The sequence below is a fragment of the Mus caroli genome, chromosome 5 (genome assembly GCF_900094665.2).
Source record: "Mus caroli chromosome 5, CAROLI_EIJ_v1.1, whole genome shotgun sequence".
NCBI classification, from domain to species: Eukaryota; Metazoa; Chordata; class Mammalia; order Rodentia; family Muridae; genus Mus; species Mus caroli.
The window spans coordinates 82,918,508-82,936,042 of NC_034574.1; the positions used below are offsets into that span (position 1 = coordinate 82,918,508).

Here is a 17,535-nt window from a genome sequence, read left to right on the forward strand (position 1 = left end):
GGAAAAAAAGATACTGTGGGACATACTATGACACACTGAGATTTTTTTTTCTCAGTTGGGGTGGGGTCCTGTGAGGTTGCAAGGGTGGAGAGCAGGTTAGCGGAGGGGAAGATGAGTTGGATTTCGGTGTATGATGTGAAATTCACAAAGAACCAATAAAAATATTTTTTAAAAAATTAATCAAAGGAGGAGCAATATTCTCACAGTAGTAGAAACTAGTCTTCCAATAAGAAAAACCAACAGTAGCAGTCTATACTGGGCAAAGACCTGCATCTTCACCATGTTGCTTCTCAAAGATCAAGAAAGTTGACTCCTATGGATAATTCACTTTTAATACATGCTTAGTAATATGTCAACTCTCCATCTCCTCACGCCCGTCAGTGCTACAGTACAGTGTTGTCACACCGAGACACACACAGGACGAGAACACTCGGAGGAAGAATAAGCAAGGTTCTGTGGGGTCATATGTTCTGGATTCTAGCTAAAGGACTTTAGAGTGGCTACCTAACCACTCTGGACCTCAAGTTTCTCGGTGAAAAATTGTAACCGTAGTTGCTCTGCCTACCTCATAGACAGGTTGCTCAAATCAAGCAGGATGACACATCTCTATCCTCTGCCAAATGCCAAATCCTTTCCAAACCCATCTGCTTGTATATGGGGTGGTTTTGTGAAAACTCATAGCCACGACCCACCTTCTCTCTCTCAAAAAAAAGGCTTTAATTTGAATTTGTTCCATGTCAATCAAGTGGAAGGTGAAATTCATAATTATCAAGAAAATTACTGGGAAAAAAAATCATTGCCTCGTAGTTTGTCTCAGAGGTGGTAGAGATCTGTCAGCAGATGGCACTGTGCACCTCTTGATAGGAGAGAAGGACCAGTTGTCTGTTCCCTACACCTCCAAAGCACCTACATCCCCAGCTGGCTAGTGGGCCTTCTCGTGTTTACTCACAAACAAAACAGCTCCCACTAAGCTAAACAGAAGTTTCAAAATAGCATGAGAAGAATCTTATTTTGAATGACTACTTATCTGAATCTTAAAAGCAAAGCAAAAATATTGGCAAATTCTTATTTTGAGTTTGTGTGTAATCCGGTTATAGTAGTCCATAAGAGACCTAAAGGCCCACCCCTATCAGCTGCCGATGTTTACCATGCAATCAACACAGTATAGAAGGAACTAAGGGTGTGTCAGACTGAATTCCCAACTTCACCCAATCAGAGGAGACTAAAACAATGTTGGTAAAGACGATAGTTTTACGATGTTGTAGTGACAAAGAAAGCATATGTTCCCAAGTAAAAGCAGCACCATCAGGATCTACTTGCAACACTTACCACCGTGTATACCTTTCTAAATGCCAGACATCGTTGTTCATATGTCAGCCCTGTACTAAATCAAGTAATCCTTGAGACACTCACGGATATAATCTTCTCTTTACAGCTGAGGACACTGAAACCCAGGGTTGTTCATTTTCCCAGTGCCACAGTCACAGAGCAACTGAGGGTATTAATCTGGGCGACGTTCATTTGTTTTGGTTATCTTCTTCCAGATGAATTTTAAAGAAAGGTGAAGATAGATTTATTACAAATAACAATTTCTTTTTTTTTTTTCATCAAAACAATGGTGCACTAAAAGTACTGGAAAAATCAAAGCCAGAAAAAGGTGAATGAAAAAAAAACAAGGTGTGGCGTGGAGTCAGTGTTGGGCATAAGAAAAGCACTAAGTGCAGATGTTGCTATAAGTCATGCATGTGACACAAGTGATACCGATCACAATGTCACTTGTAGTGCCAGCCTACTGGGCTCTGGGCATGTTCAATGAGGAGTTCAGGGCTGAGCCCAGAGTTCTCATTAAACGACCTGGAAGAAAGGGTAAACAGAACATTAATTCAATTTTCAGATGGCCTTGACTTTGATGAAGTTGCCAATGATATAAAGAGGGCAAAAAAGGCAAAAATCCAACCAAGTATCTCTTTCCTTGAAAAAAAAAAATTCCTTCCAGGTTTGTTCCCGGTCAGGACAATTTCTCCAGGGCATTCCCCTGGCAGGACAGCCTGACCTTTGTCTGACTAGCTGATGAACAGCTTTGTCTGGCTTCAACAAAGAGACGCTCATTTTTCTTCCAGGTGAATTGGGTCTTGAGAGGCAGCATGGTAGAATGATTAGGAACATGGGCCCTGTCACCTACCTGCCTAGCTAGGGTTTTAGCTATGTGACCCTGGGCATATCATTTCATCATCTTTGCCTCAGTTTCACATTGGTAAAAATGAATTGCCACAGTATTGTATTCACAGAGTTATCAAAGGGAACACATGAGTCTATATGGAAACAGAGATTAAGATGGCATTTGGCATATATATATGTAAGTATATATATACATGTAAGTATATATATATATATGTAAGTATATATATACATGTAAGTATATATATATATATATGTAAGTATATTTATATATATATATATATGTAAGTGTATATATATATATATATATATATATATATATATCNTATATATATATATATATATATATATATATATCCCTGTTAGGCACAATTACTGCTGTTTGCTCAGAGAAGCAGATAAATAGTTCAGATACATGAATTTTTAAAGAGATCTTTGCATGTCAAGACAGCCAGGGTACTTCTGGCCAAACATGAAAGAATTCTGAATGGATCTATGAAGAATTATCATTCTCCACAATTGTGTCTCACAGAGCTAAACCTGCCAAACAGTCACACACCCACTTTTCCTCTGGGGCATCCTGATACTCAGAATAGACAGGTGTCCTGCAACCAAGTCCATTTGTCTCTCAACTCCAACCTAACATTACTAGTCGCTATAATGCTATGTAAGACTCTAATTGTTTATAATACTCTCATCAGACTTTGATAAGTGCCCCGATATCCAAGTAGTGGGGAACTAAACAGTAAATAAGTTTGAATTTGCTCTGACCAGACATGTATTCTAATGGGAGAAACACAGGCCTTAAAGCATGGAGAATATAAATGTGAGAAGAAACGAACAGCATTGTGGATGAGGGTCGGTGGTAGACAGCTTGCGTAGAATGCATGAGTCTCTGGGTTTGAGTTCGGTATTAAAGAATGAGGGAGAATATAAAAGCAGGTGCTGAGCTGGAGAACAGTTGAGGAAGGAGATAAAGAAAAGGAAGCACTTCTAATCATCCCTCTGCAACCAAAGCCCACACCCAAGACATCGCTAATCACCTCTAAAACCTGTTACAGCTCCTTATTAGCAAGAAATTCCCCATGCCTTAAGATGGTACATCCATTTTCCTGAAGTTAGCCTCAGCTTCCTACCCAGTCTCTCCTACCCTGTCTCCCTGCAGTACCCCATCACTTACCACACAGGCAAACCTACAGTGGGTGTACTGGACAGTTTTGTGTCAACTTGACACAAGCTAGAGTCATCACAGAGAAATGAGCCTCAGCTGAGGAAACACCGTTATGTGATCCAGCTGTAAGGCATTTTATTAATTAGTGATCGATAGGAGGAGGGCCCAGTCCATGGTGAGTGGCGACATCCCTGGGCTGGTGATCCTGGGTTCTATAAGAAAGCAGGCTGTGCAAATCATATGAAACAGGCCAGTAAGCAACACCGCTCCATGGCCTGTGTCAGCTCCTGCCATGGCATTCCAGCCCTGCTTGAGTTCCCATCCTGACTTCCTCCAGTGACAGACTCAATAAACTCTTTCCTCCCCAAGTTGGTTTTGGGTCATGGGGTTTTTGTTGCGACAATAGAAACACTAACTAAAACAGTGGTTATCAAAACACAATGAGCTTGCACTTGCAGGACCTTATTACAAGTTGGTCCCCACCACCACCACCTTTCAATACCCAATGTATTCTTTGATATCCAGCTCATATAGCACATCCCTTCTGAATACTTTATAGACCACTGGTCTTAGTGGCCAAACCTCAACTTCTTCCTTCTGATTTCATATTTACATAATGTCTGTGATGGATCTTCCGAATGAAAAAAAAAATACTATCGTATTTTATTAGCATTATTTGATTTTACCTGGTACAATTAGCAAGATATGTGAGGGAGCTAGATTTTATTAGTTTTTGTTGTTGTTTCCTAGGGACTTAACAGGATTGTGGTCTCAAGAGAGACTACAAATGCTGGATAAATAAATACTAGCACACAGTTGTGAATTTCAACAGAAAAATACCTGGATTTTAGATACTGACCCAAAATGAAAACTGTTGCATGACCCACTAAGGCTGCCTGAACATGTATCTCCAGGTAAATCTGTGTTACAGTGATGATGAGGGACTCCACTGACATTACCTAAGAGCCAGAAGTTGTCATTAAGTACACCAATAACATCCATGTGCTAAAACTCAGTCACTGTGCTTGGTAAGAGCCAGGTTATGGAGGGAGTATAAGATTCATTGTGTTTTTATTTATATGTACACGGCAGGCAGCTGTCAACATTCCACATATGAAGCTTAAAAACATACTGTTAAGTGTAATCAAGGAACAAACAAGCTGTCAGAAAACTACTCTCAAAAAATTAAAGTACGGCGTACCGAGTTAATTTGCAAGAGACTCAAAGGACCTGCTAACTGATCCTGGTCTTGATAAATGAAATGACTCTAGAAAAGACCAAACTATAGATGAAAAGAAAAGGATGTTATTTTATATGCTAGAACAAAAAGGGATGGGAAAGGGTGGTAACCATTACCACCTCAACCACATACTGGATCGCAGGAGCCAATGTATCAACAGCAACACCAACAAAACCTTCCTGTCTCTACAGGGAAGAGGTTGCATTAGCAAGCCTGCCATGTCATTCCAAACCGAAAAGTCTGGGGGTTTTAGTTTTTCTTATGAACTACAAGCATCTGAGGACACAGGTTATTGGTGTTTCAATGATGAACGCTTACATTTATGAGTAACATTAGGTTGATAGTCTGTGCAGTAATTTCTATATATGTAGTGTAGTTTGAATGAGAATACCCTGCCATAGACTCAGGTGTTTGAATATTTAGTTCCCTGTTGGCCTTGATGTTTGAGGAGCTAGTGTGCATGGGCTGTGGCTTTGAGGACTCCTCGTCTTGGGCCACTTCTAGTCCACTCCCTCGGCTTTGTGTGTACTCTGAAGCTGTGACCACTCAACTTCCTGCTCCCCCTGCTTGTTAGCATTTCTCCCAGCTGTTATGGCCTTTCCCCCTGGAGCCATCTGCCAAAATAAATTCTTCCATGAGTTGCTTTTTATCACAGTGCTTTGTCATGGCCCTGGAAAAGTCACTCAAATCTTCAAGCAACTGCCAATGATTGAGCATATTAACTTTCTTTTTGGATTATTAGTCTACAAAACAAGGTTGATAGGTTCCTTTTCACCAGTCTGGAAGTCTCATAGGTATTTGAGCAGAAAAGGACTGAAGAGGCAAAGACAGTGGACCAGGAGAGAGCAAAGTCTAAAAATATCATCACTAAACATGAGCCTCAACTTGCAAAGAAAAAGGTGCCAGAGACTCGGATGTGAGGTGATTGATGGTGCACACAGGTATAGAGACCAAGAGAAACTCTAGCTTCCAAATGGATGGAAATCCACAATTTTTATTTTCTTTTAATTAGCTCCCTCTTAATTGGATAAAGACTTCCCAGTCTCAAGTAAAGTAAAACAATGTGATTCTACAAGCCCAGGTGGCACTCCCTGCACACCTGGCTTTCATCCTTACAGATGTTTGTCTTTCTTTCACTACTTTCCTTATTTCCTCTTAACCTGCTATGTACAAGAGTACCAATATCCTGCTAGAAGAGACCATGCAGAAGACTTTATGTGACTTCATGGAAAACTGAAAACTTTATAAAAATAAAACCCAAACTCTAGAATGCTATTTTTTTGGTCCAAACTTTTAATTTATAGACATATATATGTGTGTATATATATATATATATATATATATATATATATATATATATATATATTCATACCTTAAAATATTATTCTAAATTAAAATTCCCCTTTCCATATTTATTTGCAATCATTATTAACTGACTATATAGTCAATCTTCCTATTTAAAGGGTTTCTTATCATCTTTCCCTCCCTGAATCTTTCCTACCTTCATTAAGATTAGGAGAGCATTGCAGCTATACTCTGTGTGGAAAGTTTTACAACAAAAATCTTTCTATGGTCAATGTCTTACAATTGCTAGGTGTTCTCTTGAGTGCTGTGCGAATGCTACAGCAGGAAATACATCCCAGATATGCATCTCTCAACATTTTCAAATCTATTTTAAAACAAGTCACAATTTCCCTCAACTTACAATAGCAGACTCTACACAGCAGCACCCTCTGAGAGATTAGTGAAGACTTCTTCATTATAACAGTGTGCATGTTTGTACTAAATGTCATGAATCACACACTAACTTTGGGATCTCTTTTAAAAAACACACTTTAATTACTGTGAGTTATTTGTTTATCTTTTGTAACTTGAATGCATTCACAAAATATTTCCAACTGAACTAATAATAATTGCTAATTTTTCTCTGTGTATAATTAACATAATAGAATTAGTGTGTTTACAATCTCTAGAATTTAAAACCATTGGTCCTAACAATATAGGGGCAGACAATACATTTGCTCTAAATTACATTTCCATGATTTCCTCTTTCTTCCCATTCTCATGTTTCCACCTCTGTGCATCCCTTTTCAAATCTCTCCTCATGCACCATACAACTTAGCGCTCTTGCTTATCTGTCCAAATGGCCCAACAAGGAGCCTTCAGAATTCTGATGCTAAGATCTGATCTGTGCTCTCTGACCTATTGTGGAATTCATACATGCTCCTTGGCATAGCACTTAAGGACACATAATTCAACCAACTTACCATAAATGGGCTTGTTTCCCTTTCCCCTCCAGGATGTTCTGCAAGTTAGCCGTTCAGGGAAGGCTTATGAATTTAAATAGCATCACTTGGTGCTACTGCACTGACCATGAGCCTGGTCAATCTGTGCACAACATACCTTCAGAACCTCACAGAGTTTTAAAACATGTGTAATGTTATGAACTCAATGAGCAAAAATATACTTCATAAGCTGAAATATTGGTGTTCATAAAATAATCATTAATAAAATTAAGAATATTATTTCTAACATATATCTTCATAGTTGTATGAAATATACTACACATGAAAAAAAAGTGAATAGTATAGACTCCCACAGAAATAAAGCCAAACACCAAAAAACAGAAAGAGAGAAGAGATTTTGACAACAAATTTACACGATCAATCTGCCATGGGTTATAGAATGATATGGGATAGAATGCATGAAAGGGAAGTGGGCCAACACCCCAACTACCTTGCAGAAGTCGGTGGCTTGGATACATTGTTGCTGGTCATTTCTCAGCAATTGCTCTATGCCAGTTACAAAGATTAAAAGGACACCAATTAGAAATGATGCCAAAATTGCCTCTGAATCTGATTAAGGCTCATAAGAGAAAAAAATAAAGGACACATTACTTGAAAGGCCCATAAGCAATGGCTGAAGCCGGAGCTATATGCTTTGTAAGCGTATTACCTTCTCTAGAACTTTCAAACTAGTGCATTTGTTTGAAAGTTCTTATACATCTTTGAAAATCTTCTAACATCTCAGGTACAGAACAATACTGGGGAGATTTATTTAACTGTCTAGAGCACATATTGAGGCAATCTGACAGTCTACAGAGTATTATTGTGCCTCCAAATGAAAATCAAAATCAAAATCAAAATCATGATATAATTCCTTCCCTTATATGGCTTCTAAAACATGTGATTTTCACTTGGTAACAAAAAGAAACCAGTAGATTGGTCAAAAGGCACTTGTACTTCATGTCTCCTTTGACTGCAATGCTATACTTAAGAGGTATGGATCAGAATTTGAATTAATAGCTGTTATGCTCAGGCTTTGGGTGACGTTCTTTTTTTTTTTTTTTTTTTTTTTTTTGTTTTTCGAGACAGGGTTTTTCTGTATAGCCCTGGCTGTCTTGGAACTCACTTTGTAGACCAGGCTGGCCTCGAACTCAGAAATCAGTCTGTATCTGCCTCCCGAGTTCTGGGCTNTTTTTTTTTTTTTGGTTTTTCGAGACAGGGTTTCTCTGTATAGCCCTGGCTGTCTTGGAACTCACTTTGTAGACCAGGCTGGCCTCGAACTCAGAAATCAGTCTGTATCTGCCTCCCGAGTTCTGGGCTTAAAGGTGTGCGCCACCACACTCTGGGTGACGTTCTTATATCAGTGTCCAGAGGACACTAAAAAGCAAAAAGTGTGATCGGAATGACCAAAAGCCTAAAAATGTAGGAATTACTTACAATGTTCATCAGGGTGAGGAGGTAATTTTGGACATGCTCTTTGCCATGGAAACGGACCACAGAGTCATCCACTCCCAGAAGCACCTCGATGTTGTAATCGTTCTCTCCCGTGTGTCTGCGGCGCCGCATTGTCTCGTTCAGCTGCTGGCCAATGTTGCTGTAAACTGTACCTAGATCATCAAGGCCTTCCAGGTCCGACTCTAACAAGAAACAAAAGGAACCCAGGCATTTCAGTTTCCCCAATGGGTCTTCCAGTGCTTCTAAAAATATGTATTTTCAGGGAGCCTTTATTATAATCCAAATTGTTAACATATTGCTTTCAGTTTGCTTAGTAAATAAATAGATGCAAATAAATATATATATATGCTCAGAATAACTCCCTATATAGTCAACACTCACAGTTTTATACAATAGTATTATACTATTGTCCAGGAAGGTAGACCACTGTGCCAGAATGTATACTCAATGAAGATCAGCATTAGTCTTTTCCTAGCTGCATCTTAGGACAGAGGGAAATCAGCAGGCATCAGGAGTATAGCACAGAGGCCAGTTATAACAGTTACCATGTTAACTGCATAATCCAGGATCCTCTGATCATGGGGTGTAGAATTTATACTCTATAAACTTAAATCACCTTTCCAGTGGCCTCAATTTAAAAATAAACGTCTATCATAACAGCACAACTATGCTTTATGACAATCATTACTAGCCATGTTGTTAGAGCTGCACATTTAATGTATTACTTTACTATGTTGGCTTAGGGTTGAATGGGAAATGTTGCTAGGGAAAAAGTGGGCAGACACATGGGTATCACACTTGATACCATAGTTCTCCACATTTGGCTAGCCTCTCGTCCAACAGCAGGTCAAATCCATTGCTATATATCTGAATTTGTGAGACAGCAAAGTAAGGAACCAACTGGAAAATGACTAATAGATTAAAGTTCAATTGTAATCACAATTTCTGTTTATTTGCATCAAAGCACTAATTCTTTCAATGGACATTTCATATATAGATACAAACACACATAGAGATGTAGGGAAGGGAGGAGGCCTATGTTCTTTGGATTTCATAGCCTAAATTCTCCATAGTTAATGAAAAAATATTTTGGTGAATTAAAACACAAAATAAGTTGGACACTAATATCATTCAACTACTGGCATTAAAAAACAAAACAAAACAAAACAAAAAAAAAACAACCCAACCCTGAAGGTATGTTGATTTCCATTTTAAGTCTATAAAACACAGAAAGGAATTTATTCTATAAAGTGCCTTGATGTTAAAGAAGCTTGAGAGAACCAAGTCTGACTCACACTTTATATAGAGGTTTATTGACTGCTGTGTTGAGATCTATGCGCCATCTGAATTAGAGTCTTGACATTAATGAATAGGCATTTTCCTCCCCGCCTTTGTGGTCTTAGTGAACTTGCAGGAAAGGATGTCTCTTGGCTAAGAAGGCTGCTGACCCAGCTTTAACCACATGGGATTAGAGGAATGGAAATGCATACCCTGCTCACACCTCCACAACCCCTCACAAATACAGAGAAACACCCATCCCTGCTCAACATGTATGGACACAAGCTAGGCTTATGGCTGTTTGGTTTAAAAGGTAGACTGTACTTCATTTTGACCCAAGCCCAGTTCCTAACTCATTAGCTGGGAATTTTTTCCTCATTGAGAACCTACTAGCTCCACAGTGTAAAAATAGCTCTCACCATCATCCACATCAAACAGAAAGCTTCCCTCAGAGGTTGCTTTTCTGGAGCTGCAGACCCATAGGTCTGAGGGCTGGAAAGGACACCTGCACAGAGCTTTCGTATTCAACCTCAAGTCTCTCCACACACTTGAGAGAGGGAGAGGTTATGATAGCTAGTCTACAGATCAGACCCTGATGGAGTAGCTCTCCATTCTAAACAGGTCTTGTTTGGCAGAGTTGTCAGAGGCCACGTTCAATGGAAATATGCTAGCAGTGTTGTATCATTAAGCCTGATGAATGAATAAGAGTGAGGGTTGATTGAGGAGAGACAGTTCATTTTGCCCTGACACCTCCAGTCTGGCTTTTGCATTTCTCCTTAAATAAATGGAAATGGAGAAGACATTTATGGTACAAAAGGTAACATGGGAAAAAAGAAACAAACCCTTTAAACCAAGGAAATTTTTGCCCATCTTTTACTCTGCTGTACAATCTTATTTCCCATGATTCTGAAAATGACAGGGTCAAACATTAGGACAACTTGAGGCAGTTTTTGCTTATATACATTATAATTCTGGTCATCTCTGGGGCCATGAAGTATTTCTATTCATAATTACTTTGCCTTAGTGTGTTACTTTAAAATGTTAATATCTCAGTTCTTAGTAGCATAGATATTTTTCCCCTTAAACAGGATCTCACTGTGTTCTTTGGCTAGACTTGAACTTGTAGTTCTGCCTCCAGGGATACTAAGAATAAGGTGTGTGCCACCACAACCAACTAACATAGACTATATAATCAAATGGATTTATCTTCAAATCTTGATAATGACCCATCCAGTTATAGTTTTACATAAGATGAAAGACCTCTTTGACTCTCAGCTACATTTATGAAATAGAATAATCTTTATACTCAGGGCTGCTGGTAATAAAATAATGCCTGTTATGCAAGTTCGTAGACCTGACTCCAATCTCAGCATCCATGTGTAAAAACTAGGCATGGCTTTCTAAAAGTCTGTAATCTCATTGCTCTGGCTATGTGTGAGGAGGGAATAGGCAGATAGATGAGGACCACTAGAACAGCTCCAGGTTTAGAGAGATTCTGTTGCAAGAGAATGGCAGAGTGATACACAGAAGGAACCCAGACTTCCAAACTAGTTCTAAGTTCATGTAGAAGTTCTGCCTCAAGAAAAAGAGATACCCTAAAACCCCAAACAGACTTCCAGCCTAGCTCTAAGTTCATAAAGAAGTTCTGCCTCAAGGAAATAGGTTAAGTGACATAACAAGACACTTGACATTCTTCCAGGGTCTCTGGATGTACACAAAAGCACCCCCTCCAACACACACATGCCATTGACATCTATTCCCTCCTAGCTCCCCACAAATATGCTCTATCTCATAGGTGACTCCTAGATTTGACTCTCTAACTCCATGTCCTCAACATAAGAGTTCCTGAAGAGGCCTGAAATCTAGAAAGAGAGCACTAGGAAGGGGATGCCCTAGATGTGATGGTATAATAAAGTACAGGTGACATGAATGTAGAGATAGGAATAACTGAGGTGGAAAGGTACAAGCAAAAAGAGGTGGAAGTGTATGGGAGACAAGGAGGTGAGGAGAAGAGTTAACTAAACTGAAAGGGTTATAGAAAACCCATACAGAAATATACTATCGTGTAAACCATCTACAAAGTGTAATTTATGGGGAAATTTAGAAAGGAGATCCCTTGTATGACTGGATGAAAGCTCCTCCTAGAAGCTATGGGTTATTAAACAAAAACCATGGTGTCAGGTTTGTGGTATCTCCTTGTGAAATGTTGATCAGGAATGCCCTAAAACCCCAAACAATACAGACTCTTGCCGTTATTTTTGGCTGACCAGCAAAACTGAAGGATGAGATCCTATTGTTACAGACACTACACATCTTAGTTGCATGGCATGAAAATGGGGCGTGGTAGATGCCAACAAGAGCATGCAGACAGGAGTCTAATATAGCTGTCTCCTGAGGGGCTCTGCCAATGCCTGGAAAATACAGAAGTGGATGCTCACAGTCATCCATTGGACGGAGCACAAAGTTCCCAATGAAGGAGCTAGAGAAAGTACACAAGGAGCTGAAGGGGTTTAAAGCCTCATAGGAGGAACATCAATATGAACTAACCAGTAACCTCAGAGCTCCTTGGAACTAAACTACAAAAAAAAAAAAAAAAAAAAAAAAAAAAAAAAAAAAAAAAAAAAAAAANAAAACAAAACAAAAAACAAAAAACAAACAAAACTAAAACTAAAACCAAATCAAACCAAACCAACCACCACCACCACCAACAACAACAACAACAACAACAACAGCAACAACAAATACATGGTGGGACTTGTGGCTCTAGCTGTATATGTAGCAGAGGATGGCCTAGTTGGTCATCAATGGGAGGAGAGGTCCTAGGTCCTGTGAAGGATCTATGCCCCAGTATAGGGGAATGCCAGGACCAGGAAGCAGGAATGAGAGGGTTGGGGAGCAGGGGGAGAAGGGGAGGGGATTTTCAGATGGGAAACCAGGAAAGGGGTAACATTTGAAATATCTAATAACAAAAGAAAAGAAAATTAAGTAGGAACTGATTTGGAAGCCTCCCCACTGCCAGCTAGATTTCATTGTGATAGAAGGTGCTATGTAGGCTTCTGGTAGAGAAAAGGCATCAATGAGCTTACCTAGTAAGGAACCATATGAAGTATAATAATGATCTTCCAGGAGACTTGTACATATTAGTACAATAGTGGTACAGCTGTTATGGCCGAAACCATTTACTCTGTGCTTGAATATAAGGACTGTGCTCCACAAAAGAGAATTTATACCTTGCAATTTATACCTGTCAAAAACCAAATGATGAGGAGGTCTTGGGCCCTGGGGGAGGTAACCTAATACTACTGTTCACCTAAATGGATATGACACCAAGCTACCTTCTAAATATTATGTTTATACCCATAGATAACCACTACTCTCAGCATTACTCACATAAGCTTCTCTTTGCAATGAATAGTGAATTCAGAGACATATGATTGGTCAAGATACTGAACATAAAAGATGGTTGAGTGCTTAGCACTAAAGAAGACACTTATACCATCCTCTCCAAGGCTCAGGAAACATTATGGAAGAATGGGTGGAAAGAATTTAAGATCTGGGAAATGGGATGAAAGGCTGTGAAATGCTACTTCTGGACATGACACAGCCAGTGCGATCATAATCTCACAGTAGTTGTGACTGCCTGCATAAGTCTGAGCACATATATGATGCATAACCATTGATAGAACAAATGGCCGATTTTTAGTATGGTAGACAGAGAATAATGGATGTAGTTCTTTCATATGAAATAATTTATGCCACAGTGCTTATTTCATATTTAGAACTTGGTGTTCATCTTGATCATGTATTGGAGTAGATTGTCAGGCTGGATGTGGCTAATATAAATAGGACACACACACACACATTTATTTTTGTTAGGGCTAAGGTATAGGAAGTAGTATTCACATAGTAAATGTGAGTGTGAGGGCAGTTGGAGCTACCCTGAACAGTAGAATTGATCAGGCTAATGGCCAAAAGTGTTCCACAACAAGGAACTTTACATCAATGATGTGTTCTCAGAATATCAAATAATAAGGTCTTTTTTTTTCTTTTGGAAAAATTCATATTTCCTTTTGGGGAACCGTAAATTTTTGGAACTTATCTTGACACACATTATTGAATATATTAATATATTAAACACATTTTGATTCCAAACTTTTGCTCACACACTAGTTTGCTGTCAGTAATATATTATTTTTCAAAAAACATAACTACTTTTCTCTGTATTTGCTGGAGTGAATTTTTAGGCAACTTACAATTGAACAATTCAGTCATAACATACAGCAATTTTTAATGTTAAATGAAGTTTTTTTTCTGTGCTGAAGTACAATTTTGAACTTACTAAATATGGTATAACGTATGTTACTAGTCACTCTGAACACTTAGTCTAAAATGGCTGACATATTTTATGCCTATTCATAGTCACAAGAAATCAAAATGTGCTTATTAGTCAACTTGTTACTCTCCTCAGAAGTCCCTATTGTCTGAAAGGAGACAGCTAATGTTGGAAAGGTGTATGTTTTGACTGAGTTCAGATACAAACAGCTTTGGGGTCAAGACAAGAGCCACCTTGTGTCCGAGATGGTGACAGGATCCTGTGCACATTATCTAGTTGCTGGCTCCAAAAAGCAGAATGCCCATTTTATCTGAGACAAAGATAAGCTGTACTAAACATTCCCATCTGCATTGTGATTATGGGGTACACATTACTTAAGCTATGATAACGAAACTTGAATAGAAGCACTGGTTGCACATTGCCGACTAGCACAGAGACCCACACAAGCTTCTACCAAAGGCTTTCCCAAAGGCTTTGCAGAGGAAAGTGATTAGATCCTGCAGCTGCACTCCTGCAGTCCTTTATGTTACCAAAGCATGATATCAGGAGCTGGAGGGGGAACCTCAGAATGATGGCAGCTACCAAGGTTGGTGGTGTGGTTACAGAGAAAGAATGTGCTAATTTTATGAGTGTAGGGTTACACAAGAACACCGGAACAACTCCAGATCAAACTAATAAAAGAGGAACAATCCTGTTATCATGTTTAGGTTACCTTCCTGATTGCTTAAAAAAAATATGTCTCAAAGTCTACCCTAACACATGTAACACTGACCCCATATAATTGTTGCCTACATTTCTCCTATACCATTTGCTCTGTGGGAATGCAAGTTACATTTCATTCAGATAATGTGAATGGTAAAAAAAAAATATCTAAATAAATAAATAGCCTAAATAAATCACATTACCTTTCCTTATGGTGACATAAAGAAATGGGAATGAAACATACTGTTTTGCAGTAGTAATAAGAAACACAGAGTGAGTCTATATAGAAATTTGGCATTCCTCATGAATGGAATACTATGTCAAAAATGAAGTCACTAGAATATCACGAGCTTCTTTTCCAAGAGTAAGTGGAGAGCCCAAGATCAGAGCCAAAAATAGATGTAAAATCCAACAGATGTCCCCTGCTAACAACAGAGTCAACGTTGTCACATGAAGCTGTTAGTATTACCAGATAGTGATCTTTCCACAAACATCTTGTTTTTCATAGGGAAAGTGTCATTCCTAATAAGGTATAGTGCCAGTCTCCAAATGTATGAGGGTGCTACTGTACCGAGATATCACATACTACTGTAAAATGCCATTACCAGCAGGGAAACTGCATAATGATAGTTCAAAACCTGTATGTAGGCCAACATATGATGTCAATTCTACAGTTGCATAAAAGAATTTCTGCCATAAAAATATATTCTGCTTCCCTTTAATGCATATGACTGTCCAAGTCCCCCATCACCAAAGTTTTAACTGTGAACAGTACGTGTTTGCATTTGTTTCACTGTTACTACCCACCTTCAAGGTATAATGTATAGCATCTTTCCATAGAGAGTCTCTCATTGAAGTGGCAAATACAATAATGCTTGCATGGTTTGGTTTTTTTACTCATTTAGCAAACAAAAATTTAAAAGTCACTTCAATATCCAAGCCATAAATTGAGTTTTAATGAAAAATCATTGCATGTCAGTTAGATTTTTTTCAGTTATCATTAATTTTAAAGTCTCTCCTTTCTTGAAACATTGTAAGCAGTATGGAATTCTATTAGTTATATGGCAGAGAGGGTCAGAAAAGGGGGGGTCCTAGGTAATTTTGTCAGTAGATTATCAAGGACCCAGGTCTTTCCATGTTTCTATATCCTGTACTACTTATGAATAAACTTCCTTGCCAGGTTAATTCCCTTTTAGGAGCGTGTCATGAATTCTAAAGTCAGAGTCAAGTCCAGCAGACTGTTCTTCCCTATGTGTCTTGGAGAAGGTAAGAAGGTTGACCAGAAGTTTTAGGTGTAGTTAACTGTTTCACTGGCCAGAATCCAACCCACACACAGTTAAAACCATCTCTGCTTGATAAGAATAGGTGCTTCAGTCTATCTCTGGCAAAGGAAAAAAAAATCCAGCCTTGTGCCTGGGCCAGGCTTCCCTGCAGCATTTGCTTAGATATGGGAGGCACCATATGCAAGAAAGAAGACGGGGCAATGGGCCGAACAGGAAATCCACTGGGTCAGATTTTCTTTTCAGAACCTGTACTTCCTTTACCTTCTACAAGTTCTCTTATTCACAGTTTGTATTTGTACACTGTATGTTTAATTTCATGGACAGTGGCATGTCTACCTAGATTCAGTTTTGCATTCCTTTGTCTCCTCGGTATGCTCAGAAAGTCAGTCCTTCACTGGTGAGTGCCTGTAGGTTTTTATCACTGTGTCATATTCATCCAGGTGGCTGTCATTTCTATGCATTCTAAATGCCATGCACATAAACAATGCATCATCATCTTAGCCATCCCTAACCTCCCCCCCTTGAGTTCCTCAGCATTCCCTATAAAGTTAAGTGTAAGGTAAATGATAGCTTTACATTTGCCCTAATATCACCAGGAACAGAGTTCATGCTGAAAATAGATTCATTATTTTTCTGAGATTCAACATGAAATGAAAACAGCATATTGTTATCCCCTGATCCAGCAACTCGAGGTGTGAAGACACTTTCTCACACCAGTGCATCTGGTCACACAGACTCAACCTTCCTCACTCGACCCCTCTAGGTCTGTTCAGTTTAATGAACTGCTAAACAACTCCCCCGTTTCCTTGTTTTACTTTTGCTTAAAACTGTTTGATGTGAGTTCCTGAGATGAACAGGACCTCTAGGAAGCCGTTTGCTATCCTTCCTCATACAATCACCAATACTATTCTTTCCTTTTCCGATATTCTTTACAAAACCATTATTGGGCTACTGTCCTTTTAAAGGAATTCTACGGTCTGCTTTACCTTATGAATTGATTATTTTCGCTGTATCTTAAAGACTTCATTATCAATAACCATCTCTTTTATTAATATATACTGTATATTAATACATATCATTACTAAAATCTGAAGGTTACTTTTGAAAGGCAGTTTATGATCTCCATATTTTTATATATTTCACAGCATTCCAACATCTCTCTTCCTGTTCACTAAATTCTGGTTTCCATATTTCTGGCTTCTGTAGATGAGTTCTATTAAATCCAGGTGGCGATGACAGACAGAGGAAGAGGTAATCACACCCAATTTACTTTTACACTCTGATCATCCTACACTGCTAGAAAGTTTTGAAACAAGCCAACTGTATAGAGGAGAGAGGGGATTGCATTTCACAGCTGTCAGTTCCAAAGCTCACACCATGATAACCTCCTCTGTTTCCTCATCGAGAATCAAAGAGTCCCTTTATCTCAACTATCCCCAGATAGTCTTCAAGAGTCATATTTTCCCTAAATGTGTAGCAAATGATTAACACATGTTTACAAAGTAATGATAACCAAACTATTAAATATTAACATTTCTACTTATTCTTTGTGATAAATATGTAAGGAATCCAGGCTGTTTCTCTGTACCATTGTTCTAAGCACCAGTAGC

General features: G+C 38.8%; 1 protein-coding gene across 5 annotated transcripts in view; it reads right to left on the reverse strand.

Moving 5' to 3' along the window:
• Adamts3 (ADAM metallopeptidase with thrombospondin type 1 motif 3) overlaps positions 1-17,535 on the reverse strand; it is a 210,718-nt gene that overhangs the window by 39,128 nt on the left and 154,055 nt on the right. For all 5 annotated transcript variants that reach the window (XM_021162812.1, XM_021162810.1, XM_029478041.1 and 2 more), the window contains one exon: positions 8,312-8,511. In XM_021162812.1, the coding sequence (XP_021018471.1) occupies positions 8,312-8,511 (200 nt within the window). The remainder of the gene's footprint in view (positions 1-8,311; positions 8,512-17,535) is intronic.